At 46.5% G+C, this 25,316-nt stretch overlaps 1 protein-coding gene across 1 annotated transcript in view; it reads right to left on the reverse strand.

Annotated features, from left to right (window-relative positions):
* Nucleotides 1-9,744: 9,744 nt before the first annotated feature.
* The window catches only part of ZNF185 (zinc finger protein 185 with LIM domain), a 54,817-nt gene continuing 39,245 nt past the window's right edge, over nucleotides 9,745-25,316 (reverse strand). Inside the window, exons 22-25 of the mRNA XM_067023384.1 lie at nucleotides 24,896-24,967; nucleotides 23,746-23,848; nucleotides 12,783-12,881; nucleotides 9,745-11,878 (exon numbers count right to left, since the gene is read on the reverse strand). Coding sequence (XP_066879485.1) covers nucleotides 12,783-12,881; nucleotides 23,746-23,848; nucleotides 24,896-24,967 — 274 coding nt within the window. The 3' untranslated portion in view covers nucleotides 9,745-11,878. The remainder of the gene's footprint in view (nucleotides 11,879-12,782; nucleotides 12,882-23,745; nucleotides 23,849-24,895; nucleotides 24,968-25,316) is intronic.

Here is a 25,316-nt window from a genome sequence, read left to right on the forward strand (position 1 = left end):
GCCCACTCGCAGCGTGGCGCCCACCATCCCCCCTCGAAAGGGGGAGCCCTCGCCCCGCCCTGCGCCAGTGTTCGCAACGAGGCGGACAGACTTCGAGGGAAACCGGGGCACCTTAAACTGCAGAGCTGGACAGCATCCAGCCTTGGACTGGGAGCAGGGTTAGGTGTGGAACACGCTCCCTTGCAGTTCCTAGGCTGGTCCCTGGAACGAGACCGCCACACCCACCACGTGCCACGCCAGGCCCAGCAGCCATCGTGGCTCTTGTTTAGCATGTCTCTTCCCCATTGGACGGGAGCTGTGGCGTGACAGTCACGAGTCGCTCTCCCTACTTGAATATTCCAAGCGGTCAGCGCAGGGCCGGGTGCAAAAGTAAAAGCCCGGTGGGCGCTTACTAAATGAAATCCTGATCTTTTTTTTTTTTTTTTTAAATTGGTCTGTTTTTTAGAGGAGGACCGCAGAAATACAGCTGCTTCCGGTAAAAGTGCAAGGGCACGAACATTCTTCGTATTCACCAAGAGACCAAAAACTTTCAAAGAATTACATTCTCCCATTATTCCCCTGACTTCACAGCCTAGTACTACCCACCTAGTGCCCAAACTGCTTCCCGCCCTTTTCCAAAGAAAATTTCTTCCACAGAAGGAAGACTGGAATATTTTCCCCGGGGCCCGCGGGACCCTAGCTCGCTGTTCCGGAAAACGGCGTGGGGGGAGCTCAGGTTATCGCACTGGAAATCTGCAAATCTGGTAGATCTTGATAAAAATGCAAGTTCTGATTCAGGAGGACTGGGGTGGGACTGAGACTCTGCGTTTCTCGAAAGCTCGGTGACTCCCATGCTGCAGATCCCTGACTACGCTTGGGGTACCGAGGCTCTGAAGCCTGTAGTCACTTTTCGGACCAGAAGTTGGGGTCATTTGGTGACAGAGTAGATTTCTTTTGCTTCATTTGGGACACAGAAGAAGAGGCTTTTCGATAACGTTTTAATAAAAATAGTAAAAGCAGACAAAATTTTAAATTAAAAATTACCTTTAAGTGCAGACATTTCCTATGTCAGAGAAGGGGAACACAGACCTGAACATGCCTTCCTTAATTAGAACGTACAATGGAGAGGCTGTTAAATCATTCTCCTTTCCATGCCAAGAAAAAGGGGTTACCTGCTGGTGTCAGAAAGTCACGGACCCCAAGTGGGACATTTTGCTTGAGGGCTCTCATAACACCAGCCCACTGTGGCTCCATGAAGCCCCCACTCAGCCACGTGGCATTACAGGTATGACACGGTGTCATAAAGGGTGATACCACGGGAAGAGGGGCTCTGACCGCCATCCTGGAAAACAGTGGAGGTTAAGAAATATGTCTGAAAACATATAACATTATATTAGTTTCAGCTGTATTTGTATATGTTGCAAAATGATCACCATGATAAGTCTAGGGAACATTTATCACCACACAGTTTTTTTCTTATCATGAGAATTTTAAACATCTACTCTCTCAGCCAATTTCAAATATATAATACAGTACAGTGTTATTAACTACAGCCTCCATGCTGTACATTACATCCCCAGGACTTATCTATTTTATGTTTTTGTGTGTATGTATGCATATATACTGTTTCCTACCCTGATGGTATTACCAAATCAGATTATAAAAGTCTTTCAAGGAGCTCCATTATTATTGGTTTAGAGGTACTTAAGTGCTTTTATAAATTGAATACTCAAAATTCTCAGGAATTAATGACAGTGAATTTGTTCTCACAAAACTTTATTTCAGCAGTAATTGTTTCATATGTAGTATGTCAGTGTTAAAGATAGTTTCCAAGATCTTTTGCTAACTTAATACCTTACACTTACACTAAATTACCTATGCAGGATGTGTTTTTGTTAAATAAAAGAATAATTTGTCCTAAAGTAAAATGACTGGTTGTTCCAGAATGAAAAAGATGGAAGTGTAGGACAAAACCTGAATGGATATGGTTCTCAGAGGAGATTTTTCTCTCTTGTGATCAAAGCTGGCTAAAGTTCAGTGGGTTTGTTTATAAGATTTTTTTTTTTTTTTGGCGGTACGCGGGCCTCTCACTGCCGTGGCCTCTCCCATTGCGGAGCACAGGTTCCGGACGCGCAGGCGCAGCGGCCACGGCTCACGGGCCCAGCCGCTCCGCGGCACGTGGGATCCTCCCAGACCGGGGCACGAACCCGCGTCCCCTGCATCCGCAGGCGGACTCTCAACCACTGCGCCACCAGGGAAGCCCTGTTTATAAGATTTTTAAATATATGAGCTATAATATCAAATAGTACACTGATGCAAAACTAGAATTTGATTTTCTCTGTTAAAATGGAAACATTTCCTTAGATTATTGGTCTGCTCTTCATAAGAGGTAGTAGAAGGTTTTTCTTTACTTTTTAAGTAATCTGCCTAGAAAGCAGAGTCTTTCTTTCTTTTTTTTTAAATTCAAGACCCTTTTATTCTCTAGTTCTGCCCACATGGAGACACCCTCCTTGAAAAGGCGCTAAATCCTTCCATTCACGTTAACACCTTGTGCTGAAAACACGTGTTCCAAGGTTTCAACTACGAGATCCACATTCTTAAAGCACTGATTCTTAAACCTCATCTAGATTTCTCCCCTTGGATGGGGGGAGATGACCCAAACACAGAGAAGAAACAGCTCAGGACCGTGGGCTCTGCTCGCCCAGAAGACCTTGCAGCTCCCGTGATCAGCCGGCTGGAGCCCGGATTAGGGCCCTGAGACGAGGGGCGCCTGCTGGGCTGCCGCCCCCCGCCCCCGCCTCCTGTCCTCTTCACTAGGCCGGCTGTCACAGTCTAGTTTCCCTGGAGTTCAGGGATTCCAGACGGTCTCTGCTCACACTTCTGTATCACGCCTGCTGCCTCAGCACTGCTGATCCAACACCAAGGGCGAAAAGCACACAGAGCTGCTTTCCAGCACGCCAACGTTCCACACCGAAGCGATTCTTTAAGCCTGCAGCTGGTTTTTCATCGGAGGACATTCGCAAGGCCATGACTCGCCGCGGCTCCCCACTGCCCTTGCCGGCACACTGGCCGTGCAGGGAGGCCGTGCTGAGTCGCGCACGCCCGCCTGGCTCCACTCCGGCGCGCTCCCCTGGAGAACTGAGGACGGTGCCCTGGGCTCATCAGCAGGATCTGTCCCGAAGCCAGTCCTAGGGTGACAGGAGCCACACCTGCAGCTGTGTTCCACTGACCAGCCGCCCAGGACCGAGCTGGGCCCACGCACCCTGGTCTGGGTTGTGCGGGCCGGTCGTTCTTGCCTAGGTTCCCAGGCCGACAGCCAGTGGCTCACTCCCACCTGCTGCCGTCAGGCGCCTGGCAACCACGTGCTCCGCGGCCGGCCGAGAACTGAGACCCCAGCAGGCCCCTAGTTCCCAGCAGGCAAGCCCCGCAATAAACGACTGCTGCCTAGCCGTGTTCTCGAGGCTGCAGAGCTGGGAGGGTGCGGAGAGCATCGGCAGCCCGGACGCCCCCAGCCCCGGACCCACGATGCTCCGGGGGAGACGCCGGAACCTCACCACACACCCCGCCCCCCAACACAGGCGACCTCTGCGCCCGCTTGTCCCGCGGCCCCGGGCGCGCCTCCGGCCAAAGAGTCTTTCTTATCAGAATAATTTTCTTTGCTTTATGTTGACTTCATCATGGCCTTCAACCGAGTCTTGTCACTTTTGAAAGAACTAAGGTTCTTTATAATTGCATTACTCCCAAAGATTTACTTTTAAAATATTTTGTCACTTTGGTTAAATAGACAAGCAGTGTTTCTTACTGACACATGATCTTATTTAACCAAGTGTGCAAACCTTCTGACAACTTTTTTATCTTACTTTCCCCACACTCAAATCCTCAGCGATATATTCTTTTTTTCTCTCTTCTTTTTCGCCGCCACCGGGTGGCTCGTGAGATCTTATTTCCCTGACCAGGGATTGAACCCTGGCCCTCGGCAGGAAAAGTGCTGAGTCCTAACCGCTGGAACGGCAGCGAATTCCCCTGAGTGGTATATTCCTGATCTCAAAGCTTATTTGAGTTTTCCCAGATAGAGCCTGGAAAATCACAAAGCTATCTCTTACCTTGTAAAAACAGAGGTGCCAGAAATAATTAGGTTTATTTGATATATTGAGTTTCATGGGAGACTTTGTCAAATCATAAGAGATGCTTAACCTTCTCTAGGTTACATTTGTGTGAGCGAAATGTTATTAATATAAATGTTTCAGAAACTGTATTAATTTCCTGGAGGTTTGTCAATGCCCTCAGTGTTCATGATATGTCCTGGTGTTGCTTTGCCTGATATTAAACAGTGTAGTGTTATCAATCATAATCGTCGTAATCTTTTAAAAGGTTGCGTGCCACAGAAACGACAAAATTTCCTTGTCAATTGCATTATTTTTGCGATGAACTCTCATCAGATCTTTAACCGCGAGCATTTTAAATCTTTTGTCATGCGCTCAGGCTTCCCTGAAAGCGCTCGCCATCAGCTTACAGGCCAGAACGCTTCACCTTCAAGAAAAAGGGACTGTCTCAGACCCCCATGGAAAGGACTGTGCCAGATGCTCTGAGGCACGAGCTTCTGATGCCATTACTTAAATAACTTTGAAATCCTGTCACTGGCCAGGAGCCCGCTCCAATCCGGGGCATGGGTTCCACCTTTCCTCGGGCCTGGGAAGAGCCTGACTCCGAAAGGGCCAAATGGCCGGTTCCAGCCGGCCGGCGAATCAGAGCCGGCACCCATCGGGCAAGGGCACAGATTTGGGGTCTTTGCACCACCATTTCACTCTAACCTTCCCCCTCACTGTCTATGACTTAGAGGACACGTGGCTGGACGAGAGGTCCCCGAGACCAGCCTCAGGTACACTGATTCATTCACTAGAATGTACTCATTTATTACATGAGTATGTAAAGAAGTAACACTGGAAATTTCCAGAACTCTAGTGAAGAAGCTGATGGGTTCATGAGACCGCTCACCCAAGACAGCAGGACAAGAATTAATGACATAGGACTTAATGAACTCATGAAAGATGATTATGGGTTTTGTTTGGAATATTGCTGATGCTTTCATGCTCTATATTCTGGATATAAGGAACCCTTTCTCATTTCTCTTAAGCTATCCATAACTGATAACAATTTAGTAGACAATTCTTTCATGAATGGACACAAACCATTTATCTTTTCTTCCCTGCCCAGTCCCTCTAGAATTTGGAAGTTATTTTCATGGTAATGCAGTTATATGCCTCGGTTCAATAAGAACCTGCCTTTCTTATTAACAGGACGTAATTGGAAACACTGGTTATATAACCAAGGCTTTGACTGGAATGTCCTATTTGTAAATGATGTTCACAGAATCACGTATGACCTGACAATTTTAAGGAACTCGGGTTGAGTTTATGAAGCCTAGTCTTGTAAAACTCCCTTGGGAACCTGGTACCTGACTTTCAGAGTTCCCAGCCTTATAGATGAGTAAGGAAGGTCTCTTCCTGGCAAGTCCAGGAAACTTAGGTTGTTTGGGGTACCTTGAGAAGAGAGGAATTCACCAATATGTATACATAGGAACCACGGGTGATATCTGGTGGTGAGTTCTTGGCTTGGCTTACTAGCCTTGAGAGGCTTTAAAAGTCCAATCGGAAATTCTTTATAAAAACTTATAGCAAAGCAAACTTTAAAAGGCCTGTATGGCCAATTACCATCCTTGCTGCACCTGTGCAAATAATCAGGTCAAACCTAGTAAGACCAGAGTTAGTTTGCCATCAAGAATAACCTTATTTGAGATGATCTTTGATCAAAAAAGAGGGTGACCGTTGAGAGAAATTTTGCATTTCATTAGAAAATCAGAAAATACTATGAGATGTGGGTTATGACATTCTGGTCCTGTTCATTGTCTCTGAGCTAGTTTGCCCCTCTTTGTAAAACGTCATGGTTTTGTCACCACGTAAGAATTTGTAAATTGGACTGAATCCTGCAACCTCGCGCACACCGTCAACACTTAACAAATTTTCAGTTATTCCAATTTCTTTCAATATCTGGCTACAACCCTGCAAACTAACATTTCTCATTTTCCTCTCTCCCTCCTGACTTGGCACCACAGACCTAAAAGCTGACTGCCTAGATCCTTATGAAGACTCTAAGTTGTCTTTAAGCATAGATGAATTGAAAAAAAAAATGCTTGTTAATCAAACTTTGGTTCAGCTTCTCTCCTTCCTCCAGGCCCCTGAACTTTGGCCCACCCCCAGCCTGAGTCAGCAGACAGCCCCTCCTGAGAACAGACTGGCCTCAGTGGAAAATATTCTCTGATCTGCTATGCAATCATGCCACCATTTCAACCCACTTCCCCACATCCAATTCTTCCTAACCTTGCTTACTCTTCTTTAAAAAAAGAAAAACTTTTCCCCTAACTTTCCAGATGCTTTGCAGAATTTACTATCACAGCATTCTTTCTCCCTATTGTAAAAGTACCCCCTCTGTTGCAAAAGTCCCTTTCCCCTCTTTCAACAAGTCTTCTGAATAAAAGTCTCTCCTTAATGAGTCTATACTTGTTTTTTATTTGACAATACTTAACAGACAATAAAACGCATCCATGTTAAGTGTACATATGATGAGTTTTGACAATTGTATGCATTCGTATATACTCACCGTCCCAATCGAGGTTTAGAATGTTTCCATCCCTCCATCGAAGGGTGCATACTGTGTGATTCCATTTACGTAAAACTCTTTATATAAAACGTTTTCTATAAAATGCTTTAAAATACAAAGTAAGCCATAGTAGCAGAAAGCAGATGGGTGGCTGCAGGATAGAAGGGTTACAAAGCAGCAGGAGGAAAGTTTTGAGAGTGATATATACACGTTCACTATTTTAATGGGGTGATGAGTCCACAGATACATACATGTGTCAAAAGTAATTTAAAAGAGTGAACACTGTTAATGTGTGCGGTTTCTTGTGTGTTAACTATATCTCAATAAAGCTGTTAAAAATATGAGTGTGCAGACGATCTTCACTACAAGGGTCTGTAGCAATCTCTCACGCAGCCAGTCTTCACTAGGATGGCCTGTAGCAAGATCTCTCACAGCCAGAGGACTTTAGGAAGAGACCCGCACGTTCCCAAGCAGAGAGTTAGACGCAGAAGGCACCCAGAGGAAGAGATCACGCTGATTCCGTTACGAAGAGCGCGGCAGGCAGGAGTCCCTGGGCAGTGGCGGGGTGCGATGGGGAGGGAACACGGGCAGCATTCGGTGGTCAGAGGACGTTCAACAGAAAAGGAATCCCGCAGATGGCATTAGATGGCGGGCCTGGCACCCAACGTGCTCCTTGGGCGACAGGAGTGCGCAGAAGGTGTTCGGAGACAGACTGTACAGTGGGGAGGGCCCGGAGCGGGGGTTCTTCACGGGACAGAAACACTCGCAGGTAGAGGGCGTGCTGCAGAAGCCATTCACAGGCAGGGCATGCGGCACAGAAGAAGTTTGGGAAGCAATGCCACTCTTCCCCTAGCAGGAAGGGTTGAGAACAAGGAATCAGTGGCTTACACAAGCAGTAGAAGGCTGGAGCAGCGCAGGTCAGGGAGACTGCTGCTGGGACACGAGCAAAGAGCCCCCGGCACTTCCACCTGCGGGACTGTCATGGATAATTCGCAGGAGGTTTCCCAGAAGCCACCGGGAAAAAAGCCAGGCGTACCCTCTTTTTGACACCCCATATTTTCCTTCCAAATGATAACAACAGTGACGCTATGCTGCTCTTTGGCATGACGCAACCATACCTCACATACATGAATATGCCTTTGCCTTCTTCAAGAAGGGGGGACGTCAAGTCCCATTGGATACACTCTCATTCTCTGGGGGATGTCTGTTCCTTCTCCAGTTCTGTCATGATTACACTTTGACATACTGTAATCTATAGGTTAAATTATATGATTAAGCACCACCCACACAATTTAAACGCAAGATTTCGAAATAGGAGAACGAAAAGTAATGGGGCAGATTTAAATATATAATAGCAAAGCAAGACGAAGTATGTATAGCTTCTATAGCCGTTATTTTTGCAACTGGCCATGAGGTCATAGTATTTGTAACTTCCTTTTCCACTAGCATTTCAGTTCCCTATGACCTCACCTAGCTGGGTGTGGCTGTCTACCTGGCGGTAAGATACAAACCTTTATTCCTAACCAATCTGATCCCTTAGTGGCCCTGCCTGCATGACTCATCACAGTCATGCGTTATGTTACATTATTGGCCATGGGAACACTAAGAGACACTCCCAGAAGCCCTTTCTCCTAGGTTTCAGGTGTGGTCCTTGCGGCGGCCCTTTTGCCCCTCGATAATCAGGAGCAGTCAGCCAGCAGGTAAAATAACACCCTTCTTGTTGATTCAGTGGCAAGAGGGGCCCCAAATGGCCAGGTAGCCATCTCAACTTTGAATTCAATGGAACCAGTGTCGGGTCCCGTGGTGGAAGCTTTCCTCCCTTGGGAAGTTCATGGGAAAAGGATATTGTGCAGAGAAACATCACAAGAGAAATGTGGTGCGTGGAACTTCACAGGCGGAATACATTCGTAAACAGAGTCCCCCAGAGGACCCCACATGGGGGTGTATGGGTTGGGGGCCCTCACAGGTGTGGATCTATAAAGGGGAGGCTGGGAACTGGGGATCAACCAGCTTGGTGGGAACCTGGTCTGCTAAGTCATCTTTCAAAATAACCCTCCACCCTATTTTGTTTCTAGGTCTTTGTGTCACATGCTATCACCCACACAGAGTCCTGGTCCTGGTTGGGAGCTGCTGTTCCAGTTCTTGCCTTTGAAGTGGTAAAACCTCTTCTTCCTTTCCCACATGTACTCACGCAGCCAAGATGGTGGCTGAGGTTGGGGTGCGAAAGTCGCTACAGGGACACTAGTTCCACACCTACTCAATACTGGGCCCCAGCGGCCCTGCTCGGTAGTAGACGGATTTCTCTGTCACGTCTTCTATCTTTGCACTGACTTCTTGACCCCCCTTTTTGGCCCCAGGCTGGATGCAGACATCGATGACACGCAAGTTATGTTTTCAGATACAAGACCTGGAAGCATGGATCGCGTGATAGGCAACAGGACTTGGGCAGCTTTGGGGCGCCGGCCTTACTGAGCAGCATGAGCCCTGCCTGTCGCTGCACGTCTGCAGGAGTGGGTCCGGAGTGCGGCTGGGGGCACCTTTGAGGGTGAGACAGGCATACTCAGAATTCCTGTCGGTTGATGGGACCAGGGGTGTTTAAATGGGAGAAGAGTTGACAGAGGATGAACCCAACAAGCGTACTGACCGATTTTAGGGGCTGGCATATAAAGGAGGGATGACAGATTACCAGCGGGTGACAGTCAAAGGGAACAGGTTTTAACTCGGCTGAGGAACGCATTTCCACAGACAGAACGGGCTTGTAGGAGACTGAGCCCTTTCTTGGTCATTGCGAGTGTTCAACCAGGACGAGGCGACCCCCTGTCAACAATGAAAGGAAGGGTGGGCCCGAAAGAGTAAACTATTCTTCATGAAGATGTGACAGGTCTAGAATTGCACGCTTGCTGTGCATATGCGTAGTTTCTAGATAAGGCTGGTGTTTTTCTCTTTAGATTTGATACTTCTTAAAAGTATTTGCTTCTGTAGAGAAAACTCTGACAGTCCTTAAAGTATTTATTTGCTTTTGTAGAGAGTGGCTTCAGGTAACAGGAGAAAATAAATCACACAGCCAAATACACCAAGTTATTACACTTGTAAAAGGAAACCTTAACATTTACACATGAAATAGCTTACCATTTATTATAACTGCGTACATTAATGAGTTCAGCGAGTATGATTAAAAGTTCTAGGCAAATAAAAAGAAGTGAAAGTGTAATGCAACCACCCCTCTTTCTTAAGTCCGAAGAATCCTGTGCCATTCAGACATGAAAGAGATTTTTTCAGATTGGAGTCAATATCTCGCATGTTGGTTCTAAAACTCTCTTAAAGGCAGAGTGTATCTAGAAGGTGCGGAAGCCAGACTATCTTGGACCTCTTTATCCTGCCAAGACTCAGGGGTGCTACCTCCCACCCAAAGGCACGACCTTCCTTTCCCTTTCACTCATTCATTCAGCACCTATGTGTCAGCCCCTACCACCTGCCAAGTCCCAGGCTGAGGGCTAGTCTTGAGGAAAACCAGCTCATATTTTGTACGAGTACATGGCCAGTTTTCCACTCCACAGCAAATCTGATGCACATCTATGGAAATAAATGGAACATTCCTCTCTGATCATTTGGCAGTAAGCACAAGTCCACCAGCCAACGTGCATAGGGCTCAGAAACTGGAGAGAGATGGAGAGGCATTTTCTAATTAAACCAAGAGGAAAGGCCCTCATTTTTCATCAGAAAAACTGTCAGGTTGTCCTTTCAAGGAACTTACACAGTGACGTCGGTCCCAAAGGCAGAGGGGCCCAGTCGCACCTGAGCAGAGCATCAGCTGACTGCACGAACGGGCCTGCGTCTGTCCAGCCGGCCCACAGGTACCCCTGTTCCAAGTACCCGGCTGGGGTCTCAGCACTTGCCAATAGCTTGGGACAGAGTCTGGACTGGAAAACGGGAAGTCACTGAGGGCCCTGTACCGGAGCTTCCCCTGGGTTGACAAGCTCTTCTTTGGGAAGGTCTGGGTCAAATCTGTTCCCAGCTGAGAGTCGTTCAGTTCAGACGTGTTTTCTTGGGAAAGGGAGGTGAGAGGGCCAGTTTGGTCCTTCTGGTATTTTTATGGGGAGCCAGGATGCCCAGAGGAGGGGTGCAATTCCCCACCCTCCCCTCTTTGTAAAAGTGCGCCTCAGGGAAGGCTTGAGGGCGTGGGTGTCACCTCCGCACAGTGCTCTGGAGAGACGGCGACGGTTCTGCACGATGCCATGACCACCTCTCTGAGCCTCAACGTCCTCATCCGCAAGCGGGGTTAACGCCACGGCTCTGTGATAATGCCTGCTACGCAGTAAGGCCTCAAGAAATCTTAGCTGATTTTCCCCCTTCATAATCCTGCTGGAGTCTATAGACCCTAAAACTTGCTTTAGGGGATTTCTGTGTAAAGTTTAGGGATTGGAAATTGAGGGCAAAGGTATTAGTTAGCTAGCAAGATTCAGACACAGATGTCCCTTTGGTCAGTAGCCTCTTAAGAATCACATCCTATAGAATTTAAACCTAACGTGTAAACTTTCCAAAACATGTCCACATGCCTGCAGGACAAAACGCCAACTATATTGAAAGGTAGGTAGGTAGGAAGTCATTAAAATCTGCTATATAACTCAATCAAAAGCAACTAACTAGTTGTAAAAGCATCCGGAAAGTTTAAAAAATATATATGGCAAATAGACAAGCTAAACATTAGCCTATGTCAATCCCTAGCATTCAATGTCTGCAATTTACCCACCAGGGATCGTCAATAGTCTTTAACCCCTGAGAAGCTTCAGGAGGTCTCCTTCTTCTGTCAAGTTCTAAAGGTGCACTCAGGGCTGTGAACCAGAGTGTGATCTGCTCTCTGTCCCAAGAGTCAGGACCCACCCAACCCCACATGCTCTTGCCCGGGCCTATTGTACCAGGCCACCGAAACTCATCAGGAAGCTGACCAGTCTGAGGCAAGCGACAATGGAATTACTGTTCAATCCTCTTTGCTTGAGCCTGAAGTAACATAATGGATGGGAAGTGCTTTCTAAGCTCTAAAAAGCTACACACACGAGTAATTATCATAACGTCATGAAGATACGCTACTGGATGTAAGCAAGTTCAACTTAAGAAGAGCCAAATCATGAAGCGATCACATGGAGGAGAGAGGAAGTGAGGGAAGAAGAGTCAGCAACTTGGGGCAAAGCGGGGACAGTCAAACTTGTCCAGGAGTTACCAGCTTCTTCTTAGCCTGGAGGAGCTAAAAGAAATAGAAAGAAATGGAAGTACCCATGAGATTGGCAATACACACCCGATCCAGTGAGCAGTCAGAAGCCCTTGGGCACGGTGACTGCTCCAGGCGCCAGGAGTAACAGTCCAGGTCAGTGTGTCTTCTGGAGAAAAGGCAGAAGAGGCTTGTAGCTGCTGGAGGGCCTGGTTGCTACCGATTCCCATGGCCTTCCAGGGAGACAGTGTGCTCCGTGCTTTTGGCGGAGGAGGATCACGGGGCCCCATGAAGCTCAGACACTGGCTTTCAGCATATGCAAACCTGTCTTCCGGCAGAGTTCACAACGTGGCCCAGAGGCGGCCCAGGCACCAGGACAGCAGCATCGCTTCCCACACGTGCCTATGTATCCTGGCCTTTACCTGCTGCCCGTCCCCAGCTATATATCTTGTTTTACTGAATACCTTGGCTGAGGCCTGATCTGGTCCTATATGAGCAGTGGCGGAGGTGACGGAAGGGACTGGGGCAGAGGGCCCCGGACCTGAATCCAAAGTCCTGGGTTGAGGTCCTGGTTCTGCCATCTACAAGCCAGGTGTTTTCCCACGTCCTTTTCCTTTCTAGGTCTTTACTTCCTTGTTCCCAAATGAGGCTAACAACATAGGCCTGGCCAGCATCCCAGGGCAGCTAGAGGGCTTAGCTGAGGTGCTGCATGGAAGGTGCTTCTTGAGAGGAAGAGACAATGACTCCTGCAACTTAGAAATGTCCATGGGGAGGGTCTTTATCTGTGCCACCTAAGACTTCAAAGTATCACAGGGCACAGGGACACAAGGACTCGGAGTGTCCTGAACATAAAGGCTGAGACAGATAGCCGTGTCCCAGGTCAAGACTCAGGGAGAGACCAGAGCATATTTCTTCCCTCTAGTAAGTTCCCAGCACCCACCTAGAAGAGCTTCTCATAGCATTTCCCACAGTGGATGGTGTCACGGTGAATGAAGATCTGATCCAGAAGCTCCCCCATCGGTTTACTGCAAATCCCACACTGAAAGAGAAAACAGGCTAGAGGTTAACACACTAGTGAAGCAACGTCAACGAGTGGGGCGGGCCGGCTCCAAACTGATGGCACATCCTGGGCTTCGAAGCAGACAATTTAAAAACGGCTAACGGAGACGAAACCCAAACAGAGACAGAAAAACCTAACAGGCAGAAAGATCACACAGTGGTCAGGAGCCCAGGTTTCAGAATCGGGCCTGGGTTTGAGCCCTAAATCCACTGCTGATTAGCTAGGTGAGCTTGGGTCGGTTACTGAGGCCCCCTGAGCCTCCATTTCCTCATCTACAGGAGGGCTTTAATTGTGACGTTTAAAGTCCAAAAGAAGGTGACACGAAGGCACTGAAAGGTAAAGCTATTTCAGCAGTCCAGCCGCGCCGGCGTCTCTGCAGCGAGCGTCTGAAGGATGAGAACAGCCAGCCGCCTGCAGCGGACCCTCCTGGCGCGAGGAGTCACAGCAGCGTGGCCTGCAGACACTGTCAAATAAGAGGAGAGCAAGAGTGCCCGTTTTCCCGGGACTGCAGCTGTCTGCGCACCAGCCCGGACTGCGCCTTCTGCCTTCCAGCTGAAAGCGCTGGGGACCAGCTGCTCGGGCCCGACGCCCCTGCGTGTTCTCGCCAAGCTCCGCTCTCACGGCTCCTGTTCTTCACTTCCTCTCTCCTGGCCATTTATTGTTTATTTGGGGGATTTGATTTTATGTATTTTTTTATACAGCATGTTCTTATTAGTTATCCCTTTTATACATATTAGTGTACATATGTCAGTCCCAATCTCTCAGTTCATCCCAGCACCACCCCCCCGCCACCACCACTTTCCCACCTTGGTGTCCATACGTTTGTGCTCTACATCTGTGTCTCTATTTCTGCCCTGCAAACCGGTTCATGTGTACCATTTTTCTAGGTTCCACATATATGCATTAATATACAATATTTGTTTTTCTCTCTCTGACTTCCTTCACTCTGTATGACAGTCTCTAGATTCATCCACATCTCTACAAATAACCCAATTTCATTCCTTTTGATGGCTGAGTAATATTCCACTGTGGATATGTACCACATCTTCTTTATCAATTTGTCTGTCGATGGGCATTTAGGTTGCTTCCATGTCCTGGCTACTGTAAATCACGCTTCAATGAACATTGTGGTACATGACTCTTTTTAAATTATGGTTTTCTCTGGGCATATGCCCAGGAGTGGGATTGCTGGATCATATGGTGATGCTATTTGTAGTTTTTTAAGGAACCTCCATACTGTTCTCCATAGTGGCTGTATCAGTTTACATTCCCACCAACAGTGCAAGAGGTTTCCCTTTTCTCCACACCCTCTCCAGCATTTATTGTTTCTAGAGTTTCTGATGATGCCCATTCTGACCAGTGTGAGGTGATATCTCATTGTAGTTTTGATTTGCATTTCTCTAATGATTCATGATGTTGAGCATTCTTTCACGCGTTTGTTGGCAATCTGTATATCTTCTTTGGAGGAATGTCTATTCAGGTCTTCTGCCCGTTTTTGGATTGGGTTGTTTGTTTCTTTAATATTGAGCTGCATGAGCTGTTTATATATTTTGGAGATTAATCCTTTGTCTGTTGATTTGTTTTCAAATATTTTTTTCCCATTCTGAGGGTGGCCTTTTCGTCTTGTTTATGGTTTCCTTTGCTGTGCAAAAGCTTTTAAATTTCATTAGGTCCCATTTATTTATTTTTGTTTTTATTTCCATTACTCTAGGAGATAACTCAAAAAAGATCTAGTTATGATTTATGTCAAAGAGTATTCTTGCTATGTTTTCCTCTAAGAGTTTTATAGTGTCCAGTTTACCATTTAGATCTCTAATCCACTTTGAGTTTATTTTTGTGTATGGTGTTAGGGAGGGTTCTAATTTCATTCTTTTACATGTAGCTGTCCAGTTTTGCCAGCACCACTTACTGAAGAGGCTGTCTTTTCTCCATTATATATCCTTGCCTCTTCTGTCATAGATTAGTTGACCATAGGTGCGTGGGTTTATCTCTGGGCTTTCTATCCTGTTCCATTGATCTGTATTTCTGTTTTTGTGCCAATACCATATTGTCTTGATTACTGTAGCTTTGTAGTATAGTCTGGAGTTAGGGAGTCTGATTCCTCCAGCTCTGTTTTTTTCCCCTCAAGACTGTTTAGGCTATTCGGGGTCTTTTGTGTCTCCATACAAGTTTTAAGATTTTTTGTTCTAGTGCTGTAAAAAATGCCAGTGGTAATTTGATAGAGATTGCACTGAATCTGTAGACTGCTTTGGGCAGTATAGTCATTTTCACAATATTGATTCTTCCAATCCAAGAACATGGTATATCTCTCCATCTGTTTGTATCACCTTTCATTACTTTCAACAGTGTCTTATAGTTTTCTACATACAGGTCTTTTGTCTCCCTAGGTAGGTTTATTCCTAGACGTTTTATTCTTTTTGTTGCAATGGTAAATGGGAGTGTTTTCTTAATTTCACTTTCAGATTTCTCATCATTCGTGTATAAGAATGCCAGAGATTTCTGTGCATTAATTTTGTATCCTGCTACTTTACCAAATTCGTTGATTAGCTCTAGTAGTTTTCTGGTAGCATCTTTAGGATTCTCTGTGTATAGTACCATGTCATCGGCAAACAGTGACAGTTTTACTTCTTCTTTTCCAATTTGTATTCCTCCTTTTATTTCTTTTTCTTCTCTGACTGCCGTGGCTAGAACTTCCAAAACTATGTTGAATAACAGTGGCGAGAGTGGACATCCTTGTCTTTTTCCTGATCTTAAGAGGAAATGCTTTCAGTTTTTCACCATTGAGAAAAATGTTTGCTGTGGGTTTGCCATGTATGGCCTTTATTATGTTAAGGTAGGTTCCCCCACTATGCCCACTTTCTGGAGAGTTTCTTATCATAAATGGGTGTTGAATTCTGTCAAAAGCTTTTTTTCCATCTATTGAGATGATCATATGATTTTTCTTCTTCAGTTTGTTGATATGGTGTATCACATTGATTGATTTGCGTGTAATGAGCAAGCCTCGCATCCCTGGGATAAATCCCACATGATCATGGTGTATGATCCTCTTAGTCTGTTGTTGGATTCTGTTTGCTAGTATTTTGTTGAGGATTTTTGCATCTATATTCATCAGTGATATTGGTCTGTAATTTTTTTTGGTAGTATCTTTCTCTGGTTTTGGTATCAGGGTGATGGTGGCCTCACAGAATGAGTTTGGGAGTTTTCCTTTGTCTGCAATTTTTTGGAAGAGTTCGAGAGGATGGGTGTTAGCTCTTCTCTAATTGTTTGATAGAATTCACCTGTGAAGCCATCTGGTCCTGGACTTCTGTTTGTTGGAAGATTATTTGTGTGTGTGCGTTACGCGGGCCTCTCACTGTTGTGGCTTCTCCTATTGCGGAGCACAGGCTCCGGACGCGCAGGCTCAGTAGTTGTGGCTCACGGGCCCAGCCGCTCCACGGCATGTGGGATCTTCCCAGACCGGGGCACAAACCCGTGTCCCCTGCATCAGCAGGCGGACTCTCAACCACTGCGCCACCAGGGAAGCCCCTGTCGGAAGATTCTTAATCACAGTTTCATTACTTGTGAGCAGTCTGTTCATATTTTCTATTTCTTCCTGGTTCAGCCTTGGAAGGTTATACCTTTCTAAGAATTTGTCCATTTCTTCCAGGTTGTCCATTTTATTGGCATATAGTTAGTTGTCTGTAGTAATTTCTTATAATCCTTTGTATTTCTGCAGTGTCAGTTGTGATTTCTCCTTTTTCATTTCTAATTTTATAGATTTGAGTCCTCTCCCTCTTTTTTCTTGATGAGTCTGGCTAATGGTTTAACAACTTTGTTTGTCTTCTCAAAGAACCAGTTTTTACTTTTATCGATGTTTGCTATTGTTTTCTTTGTTTCTCTTTCATTTATTTCTGCTCTGATTTTTATGATTTCTCTCTTTCTGCTAACTTTGGGTTTTGTTTGTTCTTCTTTCCCTAGTTCCTTTAGGTGTAACGTTAGATTGTTTATTTGAGATTTTTCTTGTTTCTTGAGGTAGGCTTGTATAGCTATAAACTTCCCTCTTAGAACTGCTTTTGCTGCATCCCATAGGTTTTGGATCATCGTGTTTTCATTGTCATTTGTCTCTAGGTGTTTTCTGATTTCCTCTTTGATTTCTTCAGTGATCTCTTGGTTATTTAGTAAATGTATTGTTTAGCCTCCATGTGTCTGTGCTTTTTACGTTGTTTTCCCTGTACCTGATTTCTAATCTCATAGCGTTGTGGTCAGAAAACATGCTTGATATGATTTCAGTTTTCTTAAATTTGCTGAGGCTTGATTTGTGACCCAACATGTGATCTATCCTGGAGAATGTTCCACGAGCACTTGAGAAGAAGGTATAATCTACGGCTTTTGGCTTTTGGATGGAATATCCTATAAATATCAATTAAATCTATCTGGTCTATTGTGTCATTTAAAGCTTGTGTTTCCTTATTAATTTTCTGTTTGGATGATCTGTCCACTAGTGTAAGTGAGGTGTTAAAGTCCCCCACTATTATCGTGTTACTGTCGATTTCCTCTTTTAGAGCTGTTGGGAGTTGCCTTATGTATGGAGATGCTATGTTGGATGCATATATATTTATAATTGTTATATCTTCTTCTTGGATTGATCCCTTGATCATTATGTAGTGTCCTTCCTTGTCTCTTGTAACATTCTTTATTTAAAAGTCTATTTTATCTGATATGAGTATTGCTACTCCAGCTTCCTTTTGATTTCCATTTGCATGGAATATCTTTTTCCATCCCCTCACTTTCAGTCTGTATGTATCTCTAGGTCTGAAGTGGGTCTCTTGTAGACAGCATACACATGGGTCTTGTTTTTGTATCCATTCAGACAGCCTATGTCTTTTAGTTGGAGCATTTAATCCATTTACATTTAAGGTAATTATCGATATGTATGTCCCTATGACCATTTTCTTAATTGTTTTGGGTTTGCTTTGTAGGTCCTTTTCTCTTGTCTTTCACACTTAGAGAAGTCCCTTTAGCATTTGTTGTAGAGCTGGTTTGGTGGTGCTGAATTCTCTCGGCTTTTGCTTGTCTGTAAAGCTTTTGATTTCTCCGTCGAATGTGAATGAGATCCGTGCGGGGTAGAATAATCTTGGTTGTAGGTTCTTCCCTTTCATCACGTTAAATATGTCCTGCCACTCCCTTCCGGCTTGTAGAGTTTTTGCTGAGAAATCAGCTGTTAACGTTATGGGAGTTCCCTTGTATGTTATTTGTCGTTTTTCCCTTGTTGCTTTCAATAATTTTTCTTTGTCTTTGATTTTTGTCAGTTTGATTACTGTGTGTCTCGGCGTGCTTCTCCTTGGGTTTATCCTGTATGGGACTCGCTGCGCTTCCTGGACTTGGGTGGCTGTTTCCTTTCCCATGTTAGGAAAGTTTTCGACTATAATCTTTTCAAATATTTTCTCTGGTCCTATCTATGTCTCTTCTCCTGGGACGCTTACAATGTGAATGTTGTTGCATTTAATGTTGTCCCAGAGGTCTCTTAGGCTGTCTTCACTTATTTTCATTGTTTTTTCTTTATTCTCTTCTGTGGCAGTGAATTCCAGCATTCTGTCTTACAGGTTACTTATCCGTTCTCCTGCCTCAGTTATTCTGCTATTGATTCCTTCTAGTGTAGTTTTCATTTCAGTTATTGCATTGTTCATCTCTGTTTGTTTGTTCTTTAATTCTTCTAGGTCTTTGTGAAACAGTTCTGGCATCTTCTCGATCTTTGCCTCCATTCTTTTTCCGAGGTCCTGGGTCATCTTCCCTATCATTATTCTGAATTGTTTTTCTGGAAGGTTGCCTATCTCCACTTCACTTAGTTTTTTTTCTGGGGTTTTATCTTGTTCCTTCATCTGGTACATAGTCCTCTGCCTTTTCATCTTGTCTTTCTGTGAATGTGGTTTCTGTCCCACAGGACTGTAGTTCTTCTTGCTGCTGCTGTCTGCCCTCTGGTGGATGAGGCGATCCTCCTGGCCATTTTTTCACTGTAAATCTACCAGCCCTCTGTGATTCTAGTTACTGTAGACCAGGACTTGAACCTCAACTTAGCTAGCTAGTGGTGCTGATCCATTTAGGGGGTCACCTCTGGGAACACAGGAAAAAAAATCAATAATCTGGGCTTGCAACATGCCTCACGCTGCGGAGAACGGGGACTCTAAAAGGTTGTTGTGATGCTGTGGCCATAAGTGTCTTCTCTTTCTTCCTAAATATAACAATACAAACTAGTATTCCATTTTATTTATTTATTTTAGCATTTATTTATTTTGGCTGCACCGGGTCTTAGTTGTGGCATGCAGGATCTTTGTTGCGGCATGCGGGATCTTTAGTTGTGGCATGCAGACTCCTACTTGTGGCATGCGGACTCTTAGCTGAGGCATGCATGAGGGATCTAGTTCCCTGACCAGGGACTGAACCTGGGCCCCCTGCACTGGGAGCGTGGAGTCTTACCCACTGGACCACCAGGGAAGTCCCCTACAAACTAGTATTTTAAAATGTTACGTCAATCTAACAAAGGTAAGATAAACCTACAATTAAGGATAGTGACAGATTAGTTTATACAAACGAACTTGAGCAATGGAATGGCATTTCCTGGGAGGCTGCAGGGTGTAGCTGAAACAACACTGGCTCTGATGTCGGAACCAGGATTTCCACCCTCGGTTCTGAGCAGCTGTGTGATCTTAGGAAAGTAATATCCTCTTCACCTCTGTGCTCAGGGACCCCAGGGGTGGCTCTCAGGCACCCTGCCCACATTCCAAGAATTCCCCAAGAATATCCAGCCTATTTTGCCACAATTCCAAGTCCCCAGCCCTGTGGGAACTCCAATCAGGCACGTTGAAAAGCCCTGCCGCTCTGTGCCTCCTCCTCCCAGGCCTGCCAGCCTCCTGCCTGCCTCTGCATCCCTATTCCCTCTGCACGCACGATGGAGACCTGTTTAGCCACCTGGAAAATACCCTTGGACACCTCTTCACCTCTGACTCTGGATCCACCTCCCTCACAAAGCCTTCCTGGGACTCTAACCTACTCCAACTGCACCCTTCACCCAACACTTGGCTCTGTGAGACCAAATGTGCCCAGAGTTGCTTAGGTCTGAGACTCCTGTAATTTTGCTCTCTGTTTAACAGGGGTGCCCTGTAATTAAAGTATATAACCAAAAGTTGACAAAATATTCTAGATCTCTAGAACTTACTTATCTTGGGTACCTGACATGTTGTGCCCTTTGACCATCACCTCCCCATTTCCCCCCTCCCCAGCCCCTGGCAACCACCCTTCTACTCTCTTCTATGGGTTTGGCTGTTTTAGATTCCTCACATAAGTGGTACTAGGTAGCATTTGTCCTTCTGTGTCTGGCTTACTTCACTTAGCATAATGTCCTCCATGTTCATCCATGTTGTTGCAAATGGCAGGATTTCCTTCTTTCTTTAAAGGCTGAATAATATCTCATTTTGTGTATATACCACATTTTCTTTTTTTTTAATGTATTTTTGGCTGTGTTGGGTCTTTGTTGCTGCATGTGGGCTTTCTCTAGTTGTGGCAGGCGGGGGCTGCTCTTCGTTGCACTGTGCAGGCTTCTCATTGCGGTGACCTCTCTTGTTGCAGAGCACAGGCTCTAGGTGCGTGGGCTTCAGTAGTTGTGGCACGTGGGCTCAGTAGTTGTGGCTTGTGGGCTCTAGAGCACAGGCCCAGTAGTTGTGGCGCACGGCCTTAGTGGTTCCGTGGCATTTGGCACCTTCCCGGACGAGGGCTCAAACCTGTGTCCCCTGCATTAGCAGTCGGATTCTTTTTTTTTTTTTTTTTTGCAGTACGCAGGCCTCTCACCGTTGTGGCCACTCCCGTTGCAGAGCACAGGCTCCGGACGCGCAGGCTCGGCAGCCATGGCTCACGGGCCCAGGCGCTCCGCGGCATGTGGGATCTTCCCGGACCGGGGCACCAATCCATGTCCCCTGCATCGGCAGGCGGACTCTCAACCACTGCGCCACCAGGGAAGTCCCTATATACCACATTTTCTTCAGCCATTCAGCAGGCAATGCACAATTAGGTTGCTTCCATGTTTTGGCTATTGTTAACAATGCTGCACTGAACAGAGAATACAGACACCTCTTTGAGAGCCTGATTTCAATTCCTTTGTGTATATACACAGAAGTGGGATTGCTGGATCACCTGGTAGCTCTATTTCTAATTTTTTGCCTGGCTTTGGTGTCAGGATAATGCTAACTTCATAAAATGAGCTTGGAAGTGTTCTTTCTTCCATTTCTGGAAGAGTATAAAAAGGATTGGTGTTAATTTTTCTTTAAATGTTTGGTAGACTTGCCTGTGAAGACCCAGCCTTGAGTTTTTCTTTGTTGAGAGATGTTTGGTTACTGAGTCAATCTTCTTATTTATTATTCGTCTGTTCAAGCTTCCAATTTCTTCTTGGTTCTGTCTTGGTAGGCTGTATGTTTCTAAGGATTTATCCACCTCTTCTAGGTTGTCCAATTTATTGGTATATAATTGTTCCTAATAGTTTCTAGTAAGTTTTCATGTAAGTACAGGAATCAGGGAAACAGAATGTTCTTTGCCAAATGACATGTCACAGTCTCTCCCTGCAGCACCCCTGAGTCAATTCTGGATCCACGCAGATGGAAGAGCTTCCTACCACGTGGCCTTTTGTTCCTTTCCTCCAATGTTCTGGGCCCCTCTCTACCTCGGCCACTGCTCTGGCCAGACTCTATGTGGACAAGCAGCCTCAGCATTGTCTGGAAACTTGTTAGAGAGGCCAATTCTCAGGTCCCACCCAGACGTACTGAGTTAGATACTGGGCTGGGGCCCAGCACTCTGTCTTAACAAGCCCTTCAGGGGATGGTCAAGTGTGAGATGTACAGTCCAGAGTGAGAACTGCTGCTCTAGACCTCATTACAACCAATAAGTCATACACCCCACTGCTTGATTTCTATGTCCTCCAGCTTATTTGGCTGGTCTCTGCCACCGCTGGAACCTCCATTACTGGACCAGCTCACCGCCTCACTGTTATTGTTCCGTTGCACACAGACTAAACCCTGCCAACTCACCTGGCATAATCTCTGCCCCAGTAAATGCAACTGCCCCTGCTTCACCCTTGTGGTTGAGCCTGGCTAGGGAACAACACAGTACACGCTGACCGGTCTCCATAGGAATGAACGAGCCCTCCCTTCAAGTGGGCTCTGCACAGCCCATCCACCCTGTCTCTGAGACAATATTTCACAGACTCCCCTTTCTTCTCAAGTGCCCAGCACCCCTTGCCCACCCTCACTCATAGATGATCATGGTTTCTAAGCAAGGACTGAAGTTCTTCATTCTTCCACCAGCCAACTTGGGAACCTCTCTGTACGTGACCCAGAGATTTGGCCTTTCCTATTCCTGCCATGTGTCAACTGGTACCCATCTCTCTCTCCTACAGACGTACATCATGATCACCATCAACGTCTCTTTCTCCTGCGTCATCAGTGTCTGCTCACTACTGTATCGCTCCCATCAGCATCAACCCATGCCTGGCACCTCTGCCCCACTGTCTGCTTGCACTGCTCCCTTACAAAGCCAACCCATCAGGAGAGTGTTCCAGGCTCACTCTGTCCATTTCCACATGAGCCCACTCCAGTCAACCTTCTATCCCCATCACTCCAGCAAAACTGCTCCAACTGAGGTCACAGATGACCACCATGCTGTGAAATTCAAAGTCAATTCTCAGGCTTCATCCCATTTGATCTCTCAGCAACCACTGACAGGGTGACCAATGCAGTCTTTGGAGAAACTGTGTCACTTGGGGCATCGCACTCTGTGTTACTTCTCACCCTCCTCTGTGGACCCCCTCTTCTTCCCAACCTCTAAATGCTAGACAGCCACAAGGCTCAGCGTCAGCCCCCCTCTCCACCCACTCACACCTTAGGCGATTCCATCAGGCCAGGGACGGCTCAGGGAAAAAGCATGCCCTGAGGACTCCCAGCTCCAGCCGCCTTACCCTGGAACACAAACTCACATATCCAAATGGCCATGTGAGCTCCTCGCGTAGCTCTCACTGAGGCATCTTCAATTTCACTCATCTCTGCCTTCCCTCTGCTCAAACCTGCTCCCCTCCAGTCCTTCCCCTCTCGGTAAAAGGCGCCACCTTCCTTTTGGCTGATGGCTTGGGCCCCAAACTTTGCAATCTCCTTTGACTCCTCTCATTTTCTCATAGCCACAACCTGCCAGCTCTATTTTCAAACAGTATCCCCGACCCAGCCACCATCCTGACATGTCCCCTGCCAACTCCCTAATCAAGTGACTGCTTTCTCTAGCTTGATCTACTGCAGCAGTTTCCTAACTGATCTCCCTTTTCCCATTCCTGCCCCTCTACAGTCACTCCTTCACCTAGCAGTCAGAGGGATCCTTTGAAAAGCATGAGTCAGACCCTGTCTCTCCACCACCCAAACTGTCCAGTAGGTTCCAACTGCATTTAGAATAAAACCCAAAGTCTCTCTGTGTCCTGAAAGGCCTACATGATCCAGTTCTTAGCCATCCTTTAGACTTTATCTCCTACCACTCACCCCTCACTCATGTCATTCCAGCCATGTGAGCTAAAATACTCCATGCTGCTGCCCCAGGGCCTTTGCACTTGTTGGCTGTCTGCTGGGAACAGTCTTTCCCAAGAAGACTGCTTTTGTTTCCCTCACAGTATTAAGCACATAGTACTCCTTTCGACTTGGGAGTCCATTCAGCTCCCAGTTCTGCAAAGCCTTTGAGATGGAGCACATTCATACAGAGATAAAGCCTTCTCCACACTCTCTGAACCCATAAAGGCTCCCCAGCTCTGGATGATGTTCTCAGCAGCACCACCTGTCTTCCTTACCTTAAAGCAATAGTCATGGCAGCAAAGGCCAAGATGTTCTAAGGTAATCTTTGGACAGTCTCCGATCTCCTGGTTGCAGTAAGTGCAGATCCCTCCACTTGTCCTGGGAAATGAAAAACAAGAATCCACGGTGAGGCTGGTATGCAGACTATTGATGTGATGCAGCCAGATCCTGTGGTTTGACGCAGCCAGGCTTAGGCTGCTGCCAGGATTCCCAGCCTGCCATCTTTTTCTGTGGTGTGAACTGGCCATACAGCCTTGGGCCAGACTGGACCACAGCCCACTGTAGACCCTCACATTGTTTCCAGAAACAAGTCCTGTATCTTCACCCTACTCTCTATCATATGCCTGGACACCGCGATCTGATTCTTATTCCAGGTAGCTTGCTTGTCTCTGTCCCTCTGCCTAGCATATCTGCATGGGGGGCTGCTCCCACCTAGAATAGGAAGACATACGTCTTCTCCTACAGGAGACACGTCTCTGTACGCCCTACCTGGCCCCTTGTCTTGATGACCCTTCTCTTCATGCCTGGGAGCACTGAGTCCTACCTGGAGTATCACAGAGGCAGCGTGGGTCCAAGGACTATCACAAAGTCAGTGTGGCTGTGGAGCCTGCTGGGACCTTGTACTGAAGTCCCAGATACCGACTTGTAGATTGATTATCTCCCCAGTTCCAGGATCCCTGCCTTTGTTCCTCAAGTCACCCCCTGGTTTTCCTCCTCAGACCTCAGAACCTGTCAAAAGTCCCTGCCTGCCTTGCTGCTGGTCCAGGGCTCAGTCTCTTGACAGCATTGCCCTCGTCACAGCCCTGTTCCTCCCTCCTATTTTACCACCACCAGTCCCAGCTCACAGTTAGTCAGATGGCAGAGTCTGGGAGTACTCAGGGCCCTGGGGTTTAGCCCTAGCTTTGCCACCACTCACTGTTTGTGCCCTTTGGTCTTAGCTGGATTCAAAGGCTTTCATTGCCACAAGTGTGACACCCCAATGAGGGACGCAGGGTCCTTTGCTGTGGTGTGACACATCCCATCTGGAAATGGACCAGAAGTAGCAAAGCGGCAGGCAAAAGTAAATGGACTTTTAGCGTGTAAATCTCCCTCACCTGCTTCTCCTTCTGGAGACCTGTGGGCTCCTTGGTAACACAGCAGACTTACCGCTCAGAGTACGGAGTACTGTCATGTGGGAGTTTCTTCTCCATGTCGTGTGAGTCCTCAATGCTGCTGACGCTGCAGGAAATGTGATGGGAGAGAGGAGAGCAGTCATGAGCGGAGAATGCTTTTCTGATTAACACATGACTCTGCATGACCAGCCATCATCCATTATGCTAAATGAACGTGGTGCCAACGAGGCATAATCCTCTCAGAGAAGAGCTCTTACACTGGGGGCAAAGAAGACCTGCTGTGGTGAGGAAGATGAGAAGGGGGTGGCTAGGATTCTGGAGAACTGTCAGTTTCACAGACCAGGGGGAAAGGACCATGGCTTTTCTCCCCACGTATGTGCCTCGGTTATAATGTGACAATCGCCAGGAGCCCACTCACAGCAGGAGTCAACTAAGAATGGGAACAAGAAAAACAA

The sequence above is a fragment of the Kogia breviceps genome, chromosome X (assembly GCF_026419965.1).
Source record: "Kogia breviceps isolate mKogBre1 chromosome X, mKogBre1 haplotype 1, whole genome shotgun sequence".
NCBI classification, from domain to species: Eukaryota; Metazoa; Chordata; class Mammalia; order Artiodactyla; family Physeteridae; genus Kogia; species Kogia breviceps.